This window comes from Phalacrocorax carbo, chromosome 5, assembly GCF_963921805.1.
Source record: "Phalacrocorax carbo chromosome 5, bPhaCar2.1, whole genome shotgun sequence".
In the NCBI taxonomy this organism is placed as follows: Eukaryota; Metazoa; Chordata; class Aves; order Suliformes; family Phalacrocoracidae; genus Phalacrocorax; species Phalacrocorax carbo.
The window spans coordinates 6,712,173-6,733,485 of NC_087517.1; the positions used below are offsets into that span (position 1 = coordinate 6,712,173).

The following is a 21,313-nucleotide window of genomic DNA, read 5'->3' on the forward strand; positions in this document are numbered from 1 at the left end:
CTCAGTCCAGCCCGACCGGCTGCATGTGAATCCTAGTTCTCCTGTGGATCTTTTTGCTGAACGAATTGGGAAGGCAGAGCTCAGCGCTCAGTTTCAAAGGCAGGTGGCCTTTCACGGCAGCACAGAGAACAAAATGATGGAGCTTTTCAACATGAAAAATGATTGGAAACGAATTCCACAGATGTTCAAAAATTTGTGCTCCAGAAAATTCCTGATAAGACTTAGTGCAACATTGATCTTCTGGGTTACGTTCATAGATATCTTTAAAAATATAGGTTAAAGGTTTTTCAGAACCAAAAATCAAAACAATTTTTTCTGGAAATATCTGGAAATTCGATATTTTCAGAATCTCTCCCTGCTCCCAAATCAAATTTCAGAGGAGTCAGCGAAGTTTCACACAAGCATTTTTCACTACTAACACTGGGGGAACAGGGGCTCAACAGGCTCTTCTCAGTGCTCTTTCACTTTATCTGCTCTTGTATTCATGTTTCAGATTCTGCTCATTCTTTCCATGACATGCTGCTGAATGTAGATAAGAAAGTACAGGGGGCTACACCAGAGTGTTTGGTATAATTAGTTTAGATATCAAAATAAAAACTCCTACTTGGGCAGCAGATGACTTGGGCTGTCCACACAGATGCCTGGGTGAAGAGGTGAAAGAGCTTGGCAGGCACTTATCTAATTTGGGAAGCAGGTCTCCTGCTTATCCTCAATTCATTATCATTGCCTGTATTTGTCAAGAACAGAAAAAGTATTTGTTAAAAAGTCAGGGAGGCAGAAACCGGATTTGAATTCAGCAAGTTTTTACAGCCTTCCTTTTTCATTTACAAACATTTGTATGAGTCAAATTGTACGTAGATTATCAGTGATACAAAGAGCCAAGACTGTTTCATGATGAATGAAATACTTCAGGCAGGAGTGACAGATTTCCTGACTGTCCTGCTTATCCAGGAGTGGATCTTTCTTTCCAGGTGATACGTATGTTCAAGCAATCAAGGCACAGCTCTGAGCGTGTCCTTGGTTTTTAAGGGCCAACTGAATTTGAAGAGAGGTTTGCTCGGCTTAGGTCTCATTGAAGTATTTGTTCCACATCACTAAGGTGACTAATGGAAAAGCAATTAAAATAGCTATAAAACAACCTAATTCTAAAAGAAACCAGCGAAATGGATGTTTATAATAGAATGTAGGAAAAAATACAGATTAAAAAAAATCAAATTGGCAAGAGTTACATTTAACCCACAATGCTCACTTCAGACAGAAAAATTAGTGCAATTTTATAGCTTTTTATATTTTTCCCTGTCTACCCGTTTCTTTATCCATTATTAGGGCACTGGTATTGAGACAACATTGGATGCTCTGGCAAAAGAATGAAATTAAATGTAAATTGCATTAGGAATAATATATTCTTAATGGAAGTCTTGCTGCCAATAAACACTGTCTTTCAGTGAAGAGCAGGTCTTGAGGGGGGTTGCCTTTTTAATTTTTTCGCTTCTCAAACTGCAGCCTAAGTTCTTTAATTCTTTTAAAGGAGTTTTTACCATTAGCAAAAGTCACAATATCTAACATCTCGACTGAGTATGTTGCACAGCAATTTTGTTTTTCCTTATACCAATAAATTTTACCTCAATTTAAATTCGTCCAAAGAAGTTGGCTCTCTTCCACAATTTCAAATTGTGAATACCCATGAACTCTGCCTGTTCACCTCCTTGTGTTGGTTTCTGCAGAAACAAACACCCTTAGTTCACTGTGCTTTTTGAGCAGAGAACCATCACATGTGGAATTGTGGGAGTATCTACTGTATCATGTTCCATGTGCTCTCAGAGCATTCTTAGAGAACTTATGATAATTGATGCTTTTTATGAAACTTATTACAGTAATTTTTACTCTGTGCACTTCCAGTTATCTTTGTTCAATTTAGCATACATTCTTTTTGTGAGCTGAAATAGTTCATTAAGTGATTAAAAAAACCCCTTCATACTCTTGGCCTTATAAAGGTCCTTTGTGAAGGAACCGAGGATGTTCCAGCTTCAGGCGCATAGGAGAGATGGAGGAGGGCTTGGGGGTTGTTTCTAGAGCACGAGGACAGAAGCGGTACCTGACCGATCCAAAGTAAAGACCTTGCTAGATCTGCTGATCAGTGGCTCTAATTTGACTGTGAGAAGCTGAAACCTAAAAAATACCTGACAGAAAGGGCTTTGCTTCCCTGCTGGTGTTCGTCAGTGTTTACATCATGGCTTTCAGCAGTATTTTGGGATGCTTCTTAATGTTTACACGTCTCAAGAGGAGTCACAACGGTTTCCTAAAAGTTAACCCTTTCTACACTAGTCTGGTATTTTTTCATTCTTATTGTACAAAAATTGAAATATAAACTCACTTAACCCTTTCTTATTGTATAAGCATTCATATATGAAAAATGCCATGATTTCTAAATTACCTACATATATAGAACACTGTGAGCTGGGACAGGAGGTGACTGTTCTTCTAATGTACCTTTGTATGGAAATGGATCTGTTGCCATCTGCTATTATCCATTCCAGCACTTTTTAGTACGGTTAATTTAATATCACCTAAATAATATGCATGCTTTCTTTTTTTTCTTTTTCACCCCAAGGAGTTTACTTACTTATTTGCCATTAGTAAGAAAGTGGTCCTGAATTTCAGCCAAAAATCTTAATTTCATTTCACAACTCCTTGAAAGACACCCTTGTAGTACTTGAGTCACCATGCAGTTTCCATAAGGGTATTGAAAAAACCCTCAGAAAAAAAACTTAATAGCAATCAGAAAAGTTGAATGCCAGCTGAGCCAAAAGATCTTTTGATTATTAATGAATAGTTTCCAGTTTGGAGCATTAAGCAATTTGTTAACTTGCAGTAGGACCACTCACAAGTGGTTTAATTTATCTTTCTGGCAAGCATCCAGTTCAAGGGGGCAATGGTATATGCTCCAAAATGAGCAGACACTCTCCATATGGAACATTATTACTTATAAGGATGATTTTCGTATCATTTAGATCACTAACGATGGCTTCCAGTACAGTAATTCCAGAGTGCTGACCCTGTACGATGCAGTCTGCCAGGCCTGCCAATTCCATCCAACTGGACTTTGTAAATTAAAGGTAATTTAAAGAGCATAAAGGTTTAATACGGATCGTTCATCTCTTCCTTATCCCTCTCCCTCCCTTTGATGTAGTGTGTAATAACTGCTTTAGAAGAGGAAAATCTATTTCATAGGTCAGCTGCACAGCCTAACACTTTTTTTTGTCTCTTTCACAATCTCCTATCTGTGATTTTTTTTTTCATACTTACACGGGATATGAATACCTGATGGAGCACACTTTATGATGGACCTTTCTCAGACAGACACTTCCAGACAGATCATGGCTGATGATATTTATACTTTGCAGCTGTTAATGGAAGTAAATAAGACTGAGGAGTCTCCCCTGAAAGGCAGCTCAACTTCACTTTTGAAGTGTTTCTGCTAGTAAGCTATTATACCTCTCCTAGCCTGTTTGGCGAGGGCACTGTAACTGTAAGGTATATCATTTCTATACCCATTTTCTGCCTTGGCAAGACGTATACTAAGATGCATGTTATACAGTTTTTGTCATGTGAAAACACCCTAGAGAGAACATAAAACATTCTTGCTTACATTAAACACTGCTAAGTACAAACATATAGTACTTTGACAGTTTCAAAACCGTAATCAAAAGTCTAGTGCTACATTTTAGACTGCCAACATGCTGGGAACTGCCTGGAGAGCACTATAACCCTCTGCTTTCCTGTGGACTTATTAGTGTAACACCCCCCATCCCTTAAAAAAGAGTTTCCCTGCTATTATTTTCTAGACAGCTGTGTCAGGCAACTTTTCTGTTTTACAGCTTCAAAAGGAACTTTTGGAGGTTATTGGGTGGGATATTTGAATGTGCTGATCCAGCTTTCCTACTGTGAGGCAAGTATAAATGAATAGAAGACCACCGGTCTGCATTTTTATAAAATGAAGATTAATCAGGCATATCTTAACTCATTTGCCTCATTGTTCTCATTAACACTAATGGGAAAATACAGTTTTCAAACTTGCACTGATTGCAAGAACATGCCACTTACCAAAATAAAACAAAAGTTCAGATTTTTTTCAAATAAATCAGTGAATAGAAATTACTTTATAGGTCCAAATGAGGGTAAAACCACTTAAATTTCAGATTAAAATAATTGTGTCAAACCATTTCAATTAAATCTAGGGCAGGATTTTTTTCGTCAAAGGCTTTCTGTATTCTTACACTTTTGAAACGCAGAAATATATACATTTCTTCAATACGTTGGTGTTCCCTAGGGATTATAGTAATTTCTATCGTAAGATGCTTCAAGGGACTATCTAAACTAGGCTTCCAATTGCATCAGACCACAATTCTAATTACCCCTCTTATAACATTACTTTGTAAATTGCTTTCAGAAAAGGTGTTTCAATTAAGGGACATTTTATATCAGGCCATTTCACATTCTGTGCTCTTCTATTATGGAGCCCATTCAGTACAACACTATCACAACAGGAGAAAAACAAAAGCATCTTTTCCATCAGAACATCAAGCCTTTGAAAGCAACAATGTAATAAAATCTAATTAACATCCAGATTTTAATGTTGAAGATCTGTCACATTCTATCATGTCGGAATAATTATGAGAGTCCTTTTTGTTTCTCTATACCTTACCCATTACTCTTATAGCGGTATTATTTAAAATATTGACTAATATGCTTTGCAAAAGAAGTTTGAGAAACTAATAAAGCAGTAGGTAGAAACCACAAGGCCAGTAACAGGACACACATCAGTCTCAGAAGAGCAATGTGTATTGAAAGGAAGGGAAAGGAAAACTGTCTTTGGTCATGGTAGCTTCTCCCTCCTGCTGTCCCACTGCAGCAGTGACATCCCCCATGTTCACAACAGCACCCTGTGTTTTGCTGGGAATCTGCAATGTCACATACAGTCCCGTCTGCAGGTGTGCCCCAACACAGGCTACAAGCAAAAGGCCTAACTCTGCCATAGGACCTTCCTGTGGTGTAGACGTTTAACTACATCTGCTCATTATGTCCCGGGGTTCTCTTGAGCCCATGTAGAAGCCACAGGGCCTCCCTGGCCCTAGTGGCCACCCTGACTGGCAGAGGACCAGGTCAGCCTCAAGGGCTGCTGTGCACACAGTGAACTTCTGCTGGGACATTCTGCCCGGCCTAGGTACCATCGATGTGTTTAGCTGTTGTTTACAGCTACCTCATGGAGGCCTAAAGTCTAATGCACTTCTTTATTCTGCTTTTATGTGAGTGCTTTTTCATATTTTTATGAAGAACATCCAGAAATAATTAAGTTAGCAGAACAGGATCCCAAGCTTTCAAACAGAACTTTTATCTGGTCCCAGTTTTTGTTTAGCCTCATGGAGCTCACTTTTGAGCGTTACCTAATAATCATGTATGAGTAGTCACAGCTGGGGATAATGATCACATACACTACATAAGTGTGGAAATGAAAACAAAAAAACCCACATTCAGTTGCATTAATCTATGACAAGTAACCTCACCTGTTGCCTGAGCTGAGCTAAAACATTCAAAGCTACAAGGGTCCCAAACTGAAACTGGAAAACTTACATGTCTTGTTTTCTCCCTGTTGCTAGAAAATACCAGCATTTAAATTCCTACTGTTTTACTGTGTCAAAAGGCAAGTGAGTTTCTGCTTATCTCCAGAAATTATTAACTGCTAATTTTTTATCTTTCTTATTTCTTTTTTCCTCACCTCCACCTCCCACCCATTTTTATTTCCTTTTTTTTGGCAGGAAAATACTTGTAATATAGATGGACTTTGCTATGGTGAAGGAGAGTCAAGCCCTACCAGTCCTTGTCTTCTCTGTGAACCTGACATTTCTAAGTTCACCTGGTCTATTAATGAAAGTAAGACAGTTTCTTTCTAAGATTTAGAAGCACTTAGCTGGGAATTTATGACTTGATCTGTGAAATACATGGTTCCTTTGTTTGGCTGCCGTGACTCTGTCCTGCACAATAGTGTGGGCTGTTTGCAACGGGAATTATTGGGTGCACCACAAATGCAGACTGACCAGAAGCAGACAGTACTCACTGAGTGCACTATGCTTCTGAGTGTGTATCTTATTCTGGTCGAAACCTGACAAATATTAGATTAATAAAACGAAAATAACACCTGAAAATGAAATTGTTGATATGCCGGTGTGTCCCATGCAGCGCCCAAGTCTGTCAGATAAATGCGATGGACCCTAAATACATCTGTAATCATCTTGCAGGTATGAATCTTTAAGGGAACAATTTGGGGAAAACACTGCTTTTGAAACACTAATGTATATTTTTAGTATCTCAAAGAATTGTTTTCTTTCCCTGAGCCGAACCCTATGAAATGCCACACAAAAGACCTTGGCTTGGCAGGGAGTCTAAGTGATAGGGACCAGGCACTCATTACCTTCACTGCGACGGAACCTAAAGGCTCATTCTGCAGCCTGTCATGGCAGGGGTCATGGAGAAGGGCTGCCTTTTGAAGCACCTCCTGAATGCTAAGGACTTAATAATAGGTTTTTCATGGCTACCTCCCCAGTGTAAGCAACAACCATTGCTTACCACATGCTTTACAGATAATCCATGTTTCTAGCAGCATTATCCTCACAGCACATCTCCCCACTTACAGGAGCACATTGGCACCTGGTCAATATAAAGATTACATTACCACTTTTATGTAGATTCATGTATTGGTTCTAGAAAGAGTTCCTCTGCACTTTTAGGTTCTGTAAACAGAAACAAATTACAGAGACGTATGTGAGTGACATGACCACTTTGCTTTGTTTGCTTGCAGTTTTATATTCCTTTAGGGTGACTAAAGGAAGCAGTGGCACAGGCTGCCCAGGGAGGCTGTGGAGCCCCTTCCCTGGAGACATTCACACCCCGCCTGGACGCGGTCCTGTGCCCCTGCTCTGGGTGAGCCTGCTCAAGCAGGGGGTGGGACAGGATGATCTCTAGAGGTCCCTTCCAACCCCTGCCCGTCTGCGATTCGGTGATTCTGTGACTAGGTCAGCAGGACTCTTCTGGAAGGAGACAAAAATTACTCTTGCCCTTGGGGAACTGCTGGGGATACTCAGGGTGCGAGGATCCTAGACGGTATAGCAGCAGAAACAGCAAGAGCTGTAACACAATGGCTGGAGTCCACAGTTCCAGTGGACACACTGCCAAGGAGAGAAGTGAGCAGACACACTTTTCTCAAAGGTGATAGAAATGCCTTTGAGAAGGACCAGAAAGGACCCAACAGTTTCCAGTAATACAAGAAGTCATAAATTGTCTGAAATCAATTTTGGAAGCAAGAACACAACAGGAAGGGAGAGAATTGTTTGTGAGTCATTTTAATTCCTGTTCCAGGCTATCCACTTTGAATTTTCTCTGTTTAAAAACATAGACCTCTAGTTTATGTCTTAAAAAATCCAGCCTTTGGAATTTAACACTCCCTGTCCAGAAAAGGTCTAGACAGATCCATCCCAAGTTTTGACCAACTAAAAATCTCATTGGATGTTACTTGCATGAGTCATTAAAATGCCTACAGGTAAGCCAGACCTGAAGAAGAGCTTGTACACCTGAAAGTGTGTGTTTTTTTTCCCCAAGGATATAGTTTAGTCTAATGAGAGCTATTATCTGTGACTCAAAACCCTTGCCTCCTTTCTGTCCTTCCACTGTATTGGCCACAGCAGTAGCATCTCTAGGGATGGGCTGATCCTGATTGTTGTATAGACAGACTCATTACTAATACTGAGACAGGTTGATTTTAAAATTCAGAAAATGGCTTAAAAGAGAAAAAACCTGCATTTGTTTTGGAATTTATAAAGCTAGAATTGATTTGGGAAATCTGAAACAGATCATGGTTCACTTTTTAATAATTTTGGAACTTAAAAATATTGAGAAGAAACGGTTCGTCAGACTTGTTTTCAAAATTGTGAAAACCTTTTTTAAAAGTTCTGCAATAATTGGGACTGTATATTCACTCAACAGCAAGGAGATCTCTGTGGAATCAGAAACACTCTTTTCACAGTCTACTTTCAGAACATCTGATTTTATGTTATTTTGTGCCTACAACTTCTCGTTACCCTCCATCCACTTAACACCTTTGTGTTTATCTGTAAATGCACACCCAGCATCAATATTTCATTGATTACTTTGGATACAACCTTTATGGGCTCCATGGTTTAAGTGTTTGGGAAATAAAAGGTAAATTAATAGATGGAAGCTTTCAACAGTTATGCCAGGACAATCTGCTGGACAAGCAGTTTAGAAAGCTCTGACAGCATAGCAGCAATGAGTGGAGAGACACATCTAAATAATTCCATAATATGAGGCATGCTATAGAAAGTGAAGCTTGATAAAAGGATATGCACCTCAAAAAAAACCCCCTAATGATGGCTTCCCACAAGCATAATGCAAAGATACACTCAGGCCTTATGAGAACACATATATACTTCATAGTTTTAGAGTGTGACTTGAAATGAATCCTCAGTATTGGAAATGTTCTTTAAGTTAAACATAGCTATGGTCAAATTACATTGTGAGAAGATTCCTTTAAATATCGATACATGTCAATTTGTACTTCTGGTTAAAGAGGAAAGACGGCTTCAGACAGAGGAGGCTTAGGACATGGACATGAAACTCCCTGCACAGAGCTGCTGTCACCTCAGGGTACTCATCTGATCCTACTTTTCCTTGGCCTCTAATTATAAAATGTAGTACTTTCCACTACCGTGTCCTCCTTAAGTATTTATATTATATATCTTCAGGTAGCATTTGTCTTCCACGGTACAATAGCCCTGTACAATTAGGTTTTTATCTTCACTAAGGAAATATTAAATGTAAATAACAACACTAGAAATAACAGTGCCAATGGTGACATGATATGCACTACTGTCACCGGGGATAGACAATCTCAGCATCACTGATGTACCTCGGCTGGCACTGAGAAGACCTGTATTCCTGATGAAATGGCCAACTGAATTCAGTCAGAATGCTCAGGCTTAATTACTTCTCATGTGGAAAGGCAGAAGAGTCTACTCAATGGAAGACTTACACAATCTTTTTTTTCCCCGAGTTGCTGACCCAACTGATTTGTCATTCATCATTTTGAGATATAGTTTACTTATATTTAAATGGGGGGTGGGTGGGGGTGGGGGGGGTGGATAGGTAGGTAGGTAGGTAGGTAGGTAGGTAGATAGATAGATAGATAGATAGATAGATAGATAGATAGATAGATAGATAGATAGATAGATAGATAGATAGATAGATAGATAGATAGATAGAGTAGCAGATAGAATATATATCTGTAAGTATTAGAAATACAATTAATTAAAGTTTTAGTAAGAATTGGAGGATTAGTGGGTGGTTATAGAAGTCCTGTCTGATCTCCTCCCATGTATCTGATAACACATCAAAAGTAATCAAAGTTCCGTATGGGAGAGAAGTTCAGTATGGGGCATGAAACAAATAGGAGGAAAAAGGTACACTTTTGGTAAAGCCATTTGCTGCCTCTAACATCTAAATTGCTTCCTCCATCAGTCTCAGGGAACGTTCTGTACCTTTTTCTTTAAAAGAACCCCTACAAAGACCTGCGCTGTGAATTTTACATGGGAGAAACTGGAATTTATGTAATCATGGTTTCATTTTTGCTGTTTAGACAACCTGCCTCCTGTGTTCCAGGCCCCCTCCAGCCAGCTGCTGACATTTATTGGTGAGAATTTTGTTTACCAGTTAATAGCAGTGGATCCGGAAGGGTCAGCTGTGCTATTCATCTTAGAGGCTGGGCCACAGGATGCCAGGCTCTCTCCTGCTGGCCTTCTTATCTGGAAAGTTGATTCCGAAGAAACGCAGACCTTTGAATTCACTGTGTCGGATGAGTGCAATGCACAGAGCAGATATTCTGTTGAGGTAAGGAAAGGAGCGCTTTAAAGAAAAAACAAAACAAACCTGTTTATCATGTCAGTGCTTTGGTGCAATTGTCATTATAGCTAATAATTTGTTACTGTCTTGAAAACCAAGACTTCAGCTATTTCCTCATAAGTGTATATTATCCAGCACAGCAATAATGATCAATTAATGGAATAAATATCTCCAAGAACAGAGAAACTATATATACAAGGAACAAGAGAGAGTACTATTGATTGCTGTTTGAAAGAACACTCTTGCAGAGCCTTTTAATGGTTCATTAATCTGCTTTAAAATTCACATTCTGCATTTGGATTGCAGAAAAAAGCATATAACATAAAAGACCAAGTTTTAGCTATAAAAGGGAGATTATAACTCATTCTCAATGATATTTTTAGAGTGTGTCTTGCTCTTATGTCATTACCCTGTGCTTTAAGTTTCTTGGCAGAGCTTCTGCATTGCATTGTCTTTATTGAATAGCTTAACATTAATCCTGTGATAGGGTGAGCTAATAAAGTGGGATCCAGACTCTTGACATAAGAACAGTTTTGTAAAGAAAAAAAATATTTTTTTTCCCCTGAAGATTCCAATTTTTACTCATTCAAACCACTATCATCAAAAATACCAATCTGCTGAGCCCACACAGCAAAGGGAAAACTCGAGTCTAGGTACAGTTTTTAATGGAAACATTTCAAACTAGACCTGTGTTTAACTAGGTGAGATAATGCAGAGGTTTTAATCTGTTGAAATGCTGTTCTTCTACATACATAAAATAAAACCATGAACCTCTCTTCCCTGAAGAGAGAGACCAGCTAAGGAGTTCCACAATCATGTTCCTGCCTGGGAGCCATTTGTAATGTGAAACAGTAAGGAGGGCAGGCAGGCAAAGAGAAAAGATATTTTATTTCTTCTTTGAAGAATAAGGAACAAATTCTGCCCTCAGATACTGTGTAAAAACTGCTGTCATAGCAAATAGGATTTTTTTTCCCTTATAAGAAGTTAGAATGTGCCCCTAAATGATGAAAAGAAAAAAATCCCTTTAAAGTCAAGTTTTAGTCAAATAAATAAGTATGCTGAGTGTGAGATCATCTAGCTAGACAAAGAAAATTGGTTAGAAATAAGTTTTACTAATACTAGATAACATGTTTGCTCTGCAAATCTGTCCCTTCCTAAAGGGTAACAACATACCTCTCAGCTGTGATTGTTTGCAGGAATTTTACAACTCCCTTTTGCCTTCCTCAGGTTGGAGTGAAGCCCTGCAGCTGCCTCAATGGTGGAACATGTGTTACCAATATTAAATTCCCTCCAGGCCTCGGTGAATACCTGTGCTTATGTCCAAATGGATTGGATGGAGAATTTTGCCAGGAAGATATTAATGACTGCAAATCAAACCCCTGTGGCAGCGGAACATGCGTGGACAGCGTGGATAGCTACTTCTGTAAATGTCCCCCTGGTTTGGGAGGTAACACCTCACTGTTTCCATCTCTGATTTAACTAGATACATAGTGCTACAGGGTTTTCTGAGTGCAGCATGACCACAAGCGTCAAATGGGCTACACAAGCCTGCTCTTCTGCTCCCATGACTTAGCTTTAGACAGAAAATATGCAAAACCAGCTATCTAATTATCCATGCTCAAGGAAGGAAAAATGACCTAAAGCTCTGTGGTCCTGAAATGATCACTCAAGGAGGCTTTGAACCTCCCTGATCTCAGTTTCCACCTGCTTATTTCCCATGGATTTGTCCATCCATGAGATGAGCTAGGAGAAGACTTAGCGGAAGAGAGAAAAGGCAAAGATCCAGGACCCTTTTGCACTCCACGGGATTTTACTAAATTAAGCCAATGAAAGAACTTGGAATGAATTATTTTTCTAGGTCTAGGAAGAAGAAGTAGATATGGAAAACATGCAAAAATAAATTGTCCTTTAGTCGCAGTTGAAACTTCATTGAATTTAAGCATTAGAAAACCACAAACCCATTTTGTTCTCAGATATGCTGATGGAAAAAATCTAACCTTTTGAACTGTTCAGGGCTGGCCATAATGTGATTCTAAGAGACACAGGGAAGAGGAATGATCACTGCACCAAAAAAATGTTCTTTGAGAAAAGCAGAATGAAAAGTGTGAAGAGGAGGAGTTGGAGAACAAAATGCAGTGAGGCCAAAGAGGTAGATGCAAGACTTAGAGTGCAAACAGGAAAACCTGAAAAATGAGGAAAAGAAGATGAAGAAAGAACATGTTGGTACCTATCATGCAAGTTATAGTCAGCTTCACTGAATTCAGGACATCTGTGATGATTCACACAGGTGAAAAAGCACTTGTGAGCATGCAGACAACGACTCCCCGGTGCTCGGCACACTGGAACTGGCAGAGCCAGTTAATGCAGACTCTCTTCTGCATTAAGCTTCTGGAGTTTGGCTGAGCTGTTGGGTCTCAGAGTGCCTGCCACCTCCTCCAAGCTGGGACCCACTCTCCAGCTGTGCGTAACCTCACTTCCAACGTAAGAGTTTCATGTTGGCCTACACATGCCTTCTCCTGGAGTTTCATGAAAGTTGGGGTCTTTTCATTTGCAGTTCAGCTCTTCAGGAGGTACAAGGCAAATCTGAACATACAGGACTTCAACAGGATTTCTAAACCTGGTTCTTGCTTAGCTTCGCAGACAAGGGGCCAGTTAAAATAACAATCATAGGAAAATAAAGACATTGTGTTGCTATCCGTCCTTGTCAAATTAGTCTCCCGCAAGTGAAAGGTGCTAACTGAAACTGTGTTAGACTGTCTCTTGGATCAGAACCATTTCAAAAGCAGAGTAAGAAAAAAACCACTTCAGATTTCAGTCCATGACCCTGTCAAAAACCCTAGTCTGTTCATATATGAAAGCATGAATGAATTCATGAGACCCATATTGGCTGCTGTGCAGTGCTATAGGTTTGAAAAAAACAGTAGAAATAACATCAAATGCACATGATTCTTACTGCTTATAGTGTGTATATATAGAAGAAAATTCTAAACAAAAGCAATGAACAGATTTTACTCAATGGGCTCACACAGGGAGAAAGGTACCCTTTCTGCCCCTCAGCAGTTCATGAAACTGTCTTTGTTTGGTCATGTGAGACTGCAAGTCCAGATTTCATTAACTACAAAATTCCAGCAGAAAAGAAAAATAAAAAACATTCAGAAGTGGAAGTTCAGAAAAATGGTCTAAAAGATTTATGACACCTAGGCGGTATCGACTTCAGGTAATGTTATCAAATAGCCAAAGCCTGCTACTATCCAAAGTGTTTGTTCCACCAAAGACTCTACTGATGCAAGAATGCACAAGCCAAAGCATGGAGAATAAAGCTAGAAAATGAAAGTTTGATCAAAATATAAAAATCTCCAAACTAAACAAACATAGCCAGAATGTCTTGAATCCCCCTGGAAAAACAGGAAAATTTGGGAACCTTTTTGGCTGTATTTGGTTAAATACTTGGAAATTTCCAATGAGAAAAATTATTCATTGCCTGTAAGGAGGTGGATTAAATGAATAAAAAGCAATATAATTCCATTATTTAATAACTTCAGTGGATCTGCTCCTGTTGTTTGATCATCACCAGTTTCACACTGCTGCCCTCCTTACTTTATGCGGTATTGCACATAGACGGAGAGGAATCAAGCTCTATTATTCCACATTAAAAAATCTGCCATAATTACAATGCATTGTTTATAAATTCACATGGAGCATATTCTGAAATGTGGTTCTCATTCTTACACAAACAGTAAAGAATGAAATATCCAACACTTCAAAATCACATGCTTGAAAGCAACATACAGCTGACTCTAGAGACAAGGGCACCTTGATGGTCAGAGAAACACTGGGCTTTCCTGAACCCTTAACACTTGCCAGGTTAAATAAATGACCATTATTTTTGCTGTACTTCCTTTGCCAAAAAATGCTAAAACACAAGCAATGACAGAAAAAAAAAAGATATGATTGAGTGAAACAGGAATATATCCCAAAGTTTTAATAGCAGGTGAAAAATTATGGGCAAGTGGAGCTGGAAGCCAGCTGGGAAGTAGATGATTTTACTTCAGGGCAGGTTCTGTGACAACAATAAAAGCTCATCCATGATGCTGTGTTTATGTCTCAATTCCCCAGAAAACCATCAATAATCTAATGAGAAGGCAATGCTATACTGCTCAAGTGACAGCACCACTTCACCATCAAATCTTTACAAATGATAGTGAACAGGTAGTAGAAACAAAAAGTTAACTCTTTTGAGAGCTTCCCAAACACCATTACAAGAGAAGCAGCGGCACAGGGAACGCAGTGTGTTGCTAAGCAGTAGCAACTCAAGTGCACCTGTGTATCTCAGGCAATGTAAAGGTACAATATAGGAATGGAAAAAAAGGCAGGGAGAAAAGCCACTGGAAAATCTGACAGGAGGATGACTCCAGAATTATTACCATCTTCAAATTTCTGCAGAGACTTATACGCATTTATCTCATTGAGTGTTCAAAGCTCTTTCATTTTTCTTCGACTTTGTTAACAAGACAACAAAAATCCCTCTTGTTTCTTCTTTTGGCCACTGACAGCAAGAACATCAGCCGCCTGAGAACAGAACTCATCCTTGAAAACTGTATCTCAACCACAACTATTCTTTCTTTCCCCATGTACCACTGTTTAATATTAAACTGGGGGCCAGGGGGCAAGATGGCACTATATAATTTCATTTTACTTTTCAGGAAACTGAAGAAAACCCCAAGACTTGTTCATGGTTTGTAATAACCATAGAGTCCCTAAATGAGATTGCCCGTTCCTTTAGAGTCAACTTAATGTGAACACAGTCAAAAAGTCTTTCTCTGCATCTGTAGGTGGCCAGCTCCTCTCAAGGCATAAAAGGACTTTATCTTCTCAGCCAATTTCCCATGCAGGGATGGAGAAATAGAGCTGGCACAGAAACAGATGTTCCAACCTTGCAACCTGAAGATCTTTTATTCCTATTATTTTTATTTGTACTGTAGCAGTGCCAAGAGGATTGAGACTCCCTTGTGTTGCAGTGCACTGGAGGTCATGCAAACAGAATAATTGGCACTTCTTGCGGCAGACAGTTTTCTGTCCATTTCTGCTGTTTCTTCACCAACCTTCAGCCAAATTTCAGACTTTGCAAACATTTGTCCTTGGACTCAGCTGGATTATCATTACGCCCAAGTTGATGAGATACTGTGTAAAATCAAATCTCTCTGAAGGAAAAGAAATGCTTGCATATCCACCTTTACGTTACAAAACTCAGTCAAGTGACTGAATTTTAAAGTTTAGCTTACTTATGGTGATCCTTTGCTTTCTGTAATTCTCTCACCTTTGAGATTTTAAAGCCAGCCCTCTGCAGCAAAAACTGAGTATGTAGGAGGGAGGAGGGGGGACTGGGGGCGAAGTGGCGGTTGTTACTGAAACTGGGAACTTCATTCCTACTTTCATTTTCTATGGTATCATGTTTAGTCTTTATATAATACTCAGAGAAAGAAAATAACTACTAACCTAATCAGAGGGTAGCTCATTCAGTATTTTCCAGAATGTGATGTCTAATAACTTCCCAACGCATCATCAGAAAGCAGTATCAGAAAAAAGCAGCCTGATGCTACGAATGTGCTAATTAAATTATGCAATAGAAACAGTAATCCAAAATGTAACAAGGGAGGGAAAAAAGTTAAGCCCTGCAATACTATGTGATGTCCAACTTACATGAATGAAGCAAGAAGCATGTAAAACCAGAACGACTTAGCTTGAGATGGCACCAGAAAAGGAACATGGCTTTTGTGTTCTTTTTTCTTCCACAAGACAAAGCAGGCACAAGAAGGTGATGTCACTAACTCTTTTAGGCAGCTCAATCAAGAGAGACTTCAGTTTGAGTTTTTTACATGGAGATGCTATTTTAACTTGCAAGGAGTCATGGAAGCTATCTAAAATGCTGAGGCAATGAGAGATGATATTGTAGGAGATGAATAATAATGTTCTGGTTTTATCATCCTGTAATTCATTCTGCTGTGACAAATTTCTTTTCTGAAGAGAAAAAAAAAATATTCTTTTATCCTTAAATCTTCTTTCATGATAAAGCTGGATATCTGATAGGGAACAAGCCTTTCTGTACCTTGTCAAATGTCTTGAAGCAGGCACCCAGACTCTCGAGAAGGCGTCCCAATCTCCTTGGGTGTTCCTACAAGGCACAAAGGGTATGCCTTAATAGAAGTGATACGGGCTAGTTTACAGGCTATCAGGGCTGCATATTTTGGTAACCAGCAATAGCCTAGCAAGTATTCTCAAGTGCACAGAGACAGCAGCACGCATACCTGAAGCCTGAGGGAGTTTTTAACAACATTGTATGTGATTACTCTGCATAATTTGCTTTTCAGACAGCAATTTTAACTTTTGGGTCACCTTCCCCTATAGGTATCTGTTAAATCATCCAGAGCTGTGAATTTGAATATCAGTTGCTTTAAGGGATTTTTAAAACCTTATTTCCAAAATCAGTGCCAACAAAACATTGTTTGGGGTTCAAATCCTATAGCAGCTTATCTTCTGTACACCAGCACTGTGGCTCAGGGACATTTCAGAATGTTTCTTCAAATATTAATTTTAAATAGAAAAAAATTGCTTTTTAAAAAATCTGATCATTCTTTCAGGTTAACCTTCAGCCAGACTCTATCAGGCTGGTTCACAATAAGCTATTAATTATGTGAGGTTCACATAGAAAAGAAAAGCACAACAGGTCAATGCACGGGTCCTCATATCCTAAAGCCAAAATGGTGACACTCAGTATATGACAAAGATCTCACATAAACAAGACAACAAAAGCAGCAACAAAGAAGTAAAATGCAGGGAAATAATTTATTTAACATGCACAGTTATCTACAAGTGGTATTCTCAAGTTCAGCACTTCTGGTGCCAGTAATGACAGTAATAAACAGTGTGATAAAAGCAGGTTTAAGTGAGACAGTGGGGAATTTGGCTCTAACGTGAGTGACGCACCCTGTAATGAGTTTACAGCTGAGAAGTAAGCCTTAGTCTGCTTCAACATTTGAGATGAGGAATAAACAGGGAATCTTTCCTGATTATTAACATCCTCTTTGTTTTGCCACAGGGCTTACTTGTCAGGAAGATAGGAATGAATGTGAGGAGAGCCTTTGTTTTCCTGGAGTGTCTTGTATGAATACCTTTGGATCATATGTATGTGGAATTTGCCCCAGTGGAATGGAAGGAAATGGTAAAACTTGCAAATGTAAGTGTTTTGCATGATTTATTTTACTAGATGGGGGAAAATGGGTTTGGTTCTACTACTATTATCCTTAATTGAGTGCTTTGCCACTCACTTCCAGTATGGACCTTTATATACACAAAGCAGAATATTATCATTTTATATTAATATGGATAATTGCAAATTGGTCTGTTTGCTATTTTTTGCTGCAGTTTATTTTCATTTTGATTGGAATGAACACCATAGCATACAAAAAAGTATTTTCCAGAATCAAGCTAGGTAATTTGCCAAGGATGTTCCCCATTTCTCCACTGTTTCACTCCAAAATATACCTTCCAATAACAAGTACTTGGAGAGCACCCCCAGGATTACTTTTGTACTGGGTGAATGCTATGTAAGCAGGATGTAGGGTAAGAGGAACGAGGTTCATGTGCAAATCCTTCACATCCTTTCACCTGTTTCCAAGGTGTGCTTTCATTAGAGGATACAGTCCACAGCTACTGAGCTCATGTTTGGCTTAAAGTCAAGCCACAGGTCCCAGCTGGTGAGGGAAATGGCAAGGAACAATTTTACACCTGCTCAGTATTTGCTTTTGAGGCAACAGACTTTAGCAGGGAGGCTAAAGTGGCTTCGTACTCTGCTGAGACCTTCCCAGTGCACGAGATGCGACCTACTCACATGCTGCTTGTTTGTCACATACACACAAATCTTCTTGAAAAATAACATTTGGTTGGCCAGAAGGAGAGAAATCAACACTTGAAGTGTTTCACATTTGTTTGTTTGTTGGTGTTTCCAAAGAAATCTGAAAAGCAAAAGATACAGATATTAACTGCGAAGATATTAACTTTTTGTCATATTGACTATCAAAAAAGAAAAAAAATCTGATGTAGAAAGTCTCAGTTGTAACTGCAGGATTCTGGCACCAGCAGGACTGCCTTTGCCAGGTTTACAATATCCCTTCAATCATATTGCCAAACGTCTGTACAGAATGTTTTTTTCCCCTGTATTATTTGGCCACATGCGTTATTTCAAAGCAATTTTATATCTGTTTCACTAATGCATATACTTATGGGTAATTTGACCAATGAAGGGAGGATATACAAAATAATGCCCTTTTTTTGAAATATATCAGAAAAGTCATTTCTTCCTTTGTATGTTTTTAATTACAGAAGGATTTCTCTATTTCCGAAATGCACATTTATTAGAAGGAATAAAACTGAGGCCTTCCTTGTCCACCTAAAATAGGATAGAAATCAATCTTTGTGGTTCTGATATCCAGACTTAACAGGCCTACTCATAATTCCCTTGCTGAAGCAAGTATGATTTCCTTGCAGAAGCAAGGCTTCTGGGAGGAAAGAGGAGAAAACTGAAGTAACTTTATAGCTGTTAGAGTGGGCTATAGCTCATTGCATTATTTAATATATATAAAGAGTCATAGTCTCGGGATTTATTAAGAGTACAGAATATCCAAGAGATCCAAGAGTTGTTTAGCTTGCAGCAGGTATCCACGTAGACTTTACAATCTCTATTTCATTCAAGAAATTATATTAAAATTATGCAGAAATCAATATTTTTTAGAGACTCCACCAGGCATTTTGACACGTCCAAAGTATGCAGCTGAACTAACCAAAGGCAACAAACATGCACAACATAGTTTCAGAAAGAAGCTTTCAGGGAGAGGCACGAATCGGGCAGAGCACAGGTCCCAGTGTGTTGTGGAGCATCGTCATTCAAGTAACAATGCTAATACATGGGGACCTGAGGCCTTCGTGCTGCCCTTAGCTCAGTAAAAGATCACTGTGCATATTATGTCTCCCAGATAAGCAAAGTTCAGTGAGTTTGGGCATAGTAATTTTTTCTGTATTTGTGTTGAAGCTTTGCTGCATGTCAGCAGCTGACTCACCTGATTTGCCTTTATTTGCTTGGTGGTTGGCTTCCAGAATAAACTTATGTCAGGTTATTTGATTTGCTGTTACCGTTGCTTTTGTCATCAATCACAGGTAAGCGCTGACACCCTGTTTCCTTGTCTCCATACTTTCTTTTCACAGCTCTGCTTGCTGCTGACATTACAAAAGCTTTAAGCACGGAAAAAGGCAATGACAAAGGTGATTTGAACAAGACCGAGGTTAAGCAGCTACCGCAACCCTTAGAGAAGGATTCTCCTGTAATTAAGAATTTCAGTATAAGTGATGGACTTGGTAGGTATACAAGGATATGCAATCTTTTTCAGTTGCTGCAGTTTACATATTTGAAAGTCATACATTTTACAGTCTTAACAGTAAACATAAACTAGCTGTTTGTAATATATCAGAGAAAGACAGGGTTAAAACTCAGAAACCCCCTCAATACATCAGACTGGAGTGCTGCTAAACAATTTTATACAGGAAGAGAGCCATTACAGCAATAGCAATCAGAATGGTCAGGCTTAACTAGAAATCACATCCCTTCTGAGGTAGAACAAAATCACTCCAAATCTTACTGATCAACGGAAAGCAAGACGATAAGAATGACACCTTATGCCAACGTGCCATTGCCAAGTGACGCTGACATTTTATTTCAGCGTTTGACAGGCAGTCGCTGAATTAAGACTGAGTTTTGAGCATAAGCGAAGACCGTCTCTTGAAGTATGAACTTGACTGTGGCAGCTGCTTTTCCCACGCAGAGCACTATAGCACTCTCTATCAGGGGTGTGCACCTGCACGACACTTACCGTGTCCCTGTTGCAGTAAGCGTTGCATGTTTAGTTGTTTTTCTAGTGAAAGCAGGGAGAATTGAGACTGGGCATATCTGTTGTGTAGGGGCATATGTAAAAGAAAAGATTTTTTTGTTCTCTCACCTTCTCTTTTTTGTATCTGTACCAGGCCAGCCAACGCCTAGCCAGAACTTGCCTCTTACAGGTATCCATCATAATGCTGTAGGCAAGGTGCAAGAATGATGCTGAGAATACTTGAGAATCATGATGGAGACCTCACTGGGGGCAATTAAAAAAGATCTACAACCATCATTAAGATTTTATTCATCATCTGTTCTCTGTCTTGACACTATTAAATACTTCACAGGCAGTTCATATACACTTGCTATTCAGTGACATCATAAGTGATAAAATATTACATACTAGCAGAGTGTTAAATTTTGCACATAGTTCTAAGATCGTTAAAGCAGTCTCCTGTCATACAAAGTTTGACACATTAAAGATGATCTCTAGATCAGAAATATATATATTTGACGGTGTATTTTTAAAGGTAAGGTATATTTGCTGCAAGGTTTGATGATTACCTTCCAATTACAAAAGGCCAAATGGATGACTGAATAATACAGTTTCTCACTTAGTTAATCTTTCAGTTATGCTGAAAATTACAGTTTCTATATTATCCATGATAAATGCCAAACAACTTTGAGTAATAAACTTGAAAACATGTAATTAGCAGACTAATAAATCTTGCTTTAATGAGAAACAGCTGTTCTGTTGCACTGTGCCTACAGGACATTCTCATGTTTGGCTCAAGGTTTGGGAACATTCTGCATTAATTAGACTTTAAAAGAATAAAGGCAGTTATATAGCCTTAGCTGGGCTCAGGCAGTCCCTGCTTAATTCTATATATGCATTTGATTTGAGAAATTATAAACGAACGTGCTTGAACTTCCTTCTTTTTTAGGCCACGCAGCACCACTGTCACATATTACTACCTGTGCCAACAGGCCATGTTTTCCTGGAGCATTATGTTTTGATCGGAAACCACCTTACATCGGATACGTCTGCGGCCGATGTCCAGTAGGGTTTTTTGGAAATGGCCGAAACTGTACTAAAGTCCCCAGACCAGGTACTTTCTAATTTTTAGAATTTTAAAAAGGTTTTACATCCAAAGGCTGTAAGAAAATATGAACCAGTATGGCATTACAATACAATGTACTTTATAATCAAACGCTGAAGGCTTTTTTTTCCTTCACTCTTACCTGATGAGCGGCTAGCAGGTCCTATTTCAGGAATACCTGGCTCTGGGAGTCAAAAATCAGTGGATTAACCACCTCATTTACCACTAGGGAGAATTCTTCACAGCAGGACTTACTAGGTGGTATGAGTCACCACATCTGTGTTTCTGCCACAGCACTGGCATTGGATTTCAAAACATGTTT

At 39.0% G+C, this 21,313-nt stretch overlaps 1 protein-coding gene across 1 annotated transcript in view; it reads left to right on the forward strand.

The window, feature by feature from the left end:
- LOC104051226 (von Willebrand factor D and EGF domain-containing protein) overlaps positions 1-21,313 on the forward strand; it is a 183,996-nt gene that overhangs the window by 104,361 nt on the left and 58,322 nt on the right. Inside the window, exons 14-20 of the mRNA XM_064453234.1 lie at positions 3,012-3,116; positions 5,817-5,931; positions 9,707-9,957; positions 11,197-11,416; positions 17,066-17,203; positions 19,228-19,377; positions 20,836-21,000. Coding sequence (XP_064309304.1) covers positions 3,012-3,116; positions 5,817-5,931; positions 9,707-9,957; positions 11,197-11,416; positions 17,066-17,203; positions 19,228-19,377; positions 20,836-21,000 — 1,144 coding nt within the window. The remainder of the gene's footprint in view (positions 1-3,011; positions 3,117-5,816; positions 5,932-9,706; positions 9,958-11,196; positions 11,417-17,065; positions 17,204-19,227; positions 19,378-20,835; positions 21,001-21,313) is intronic.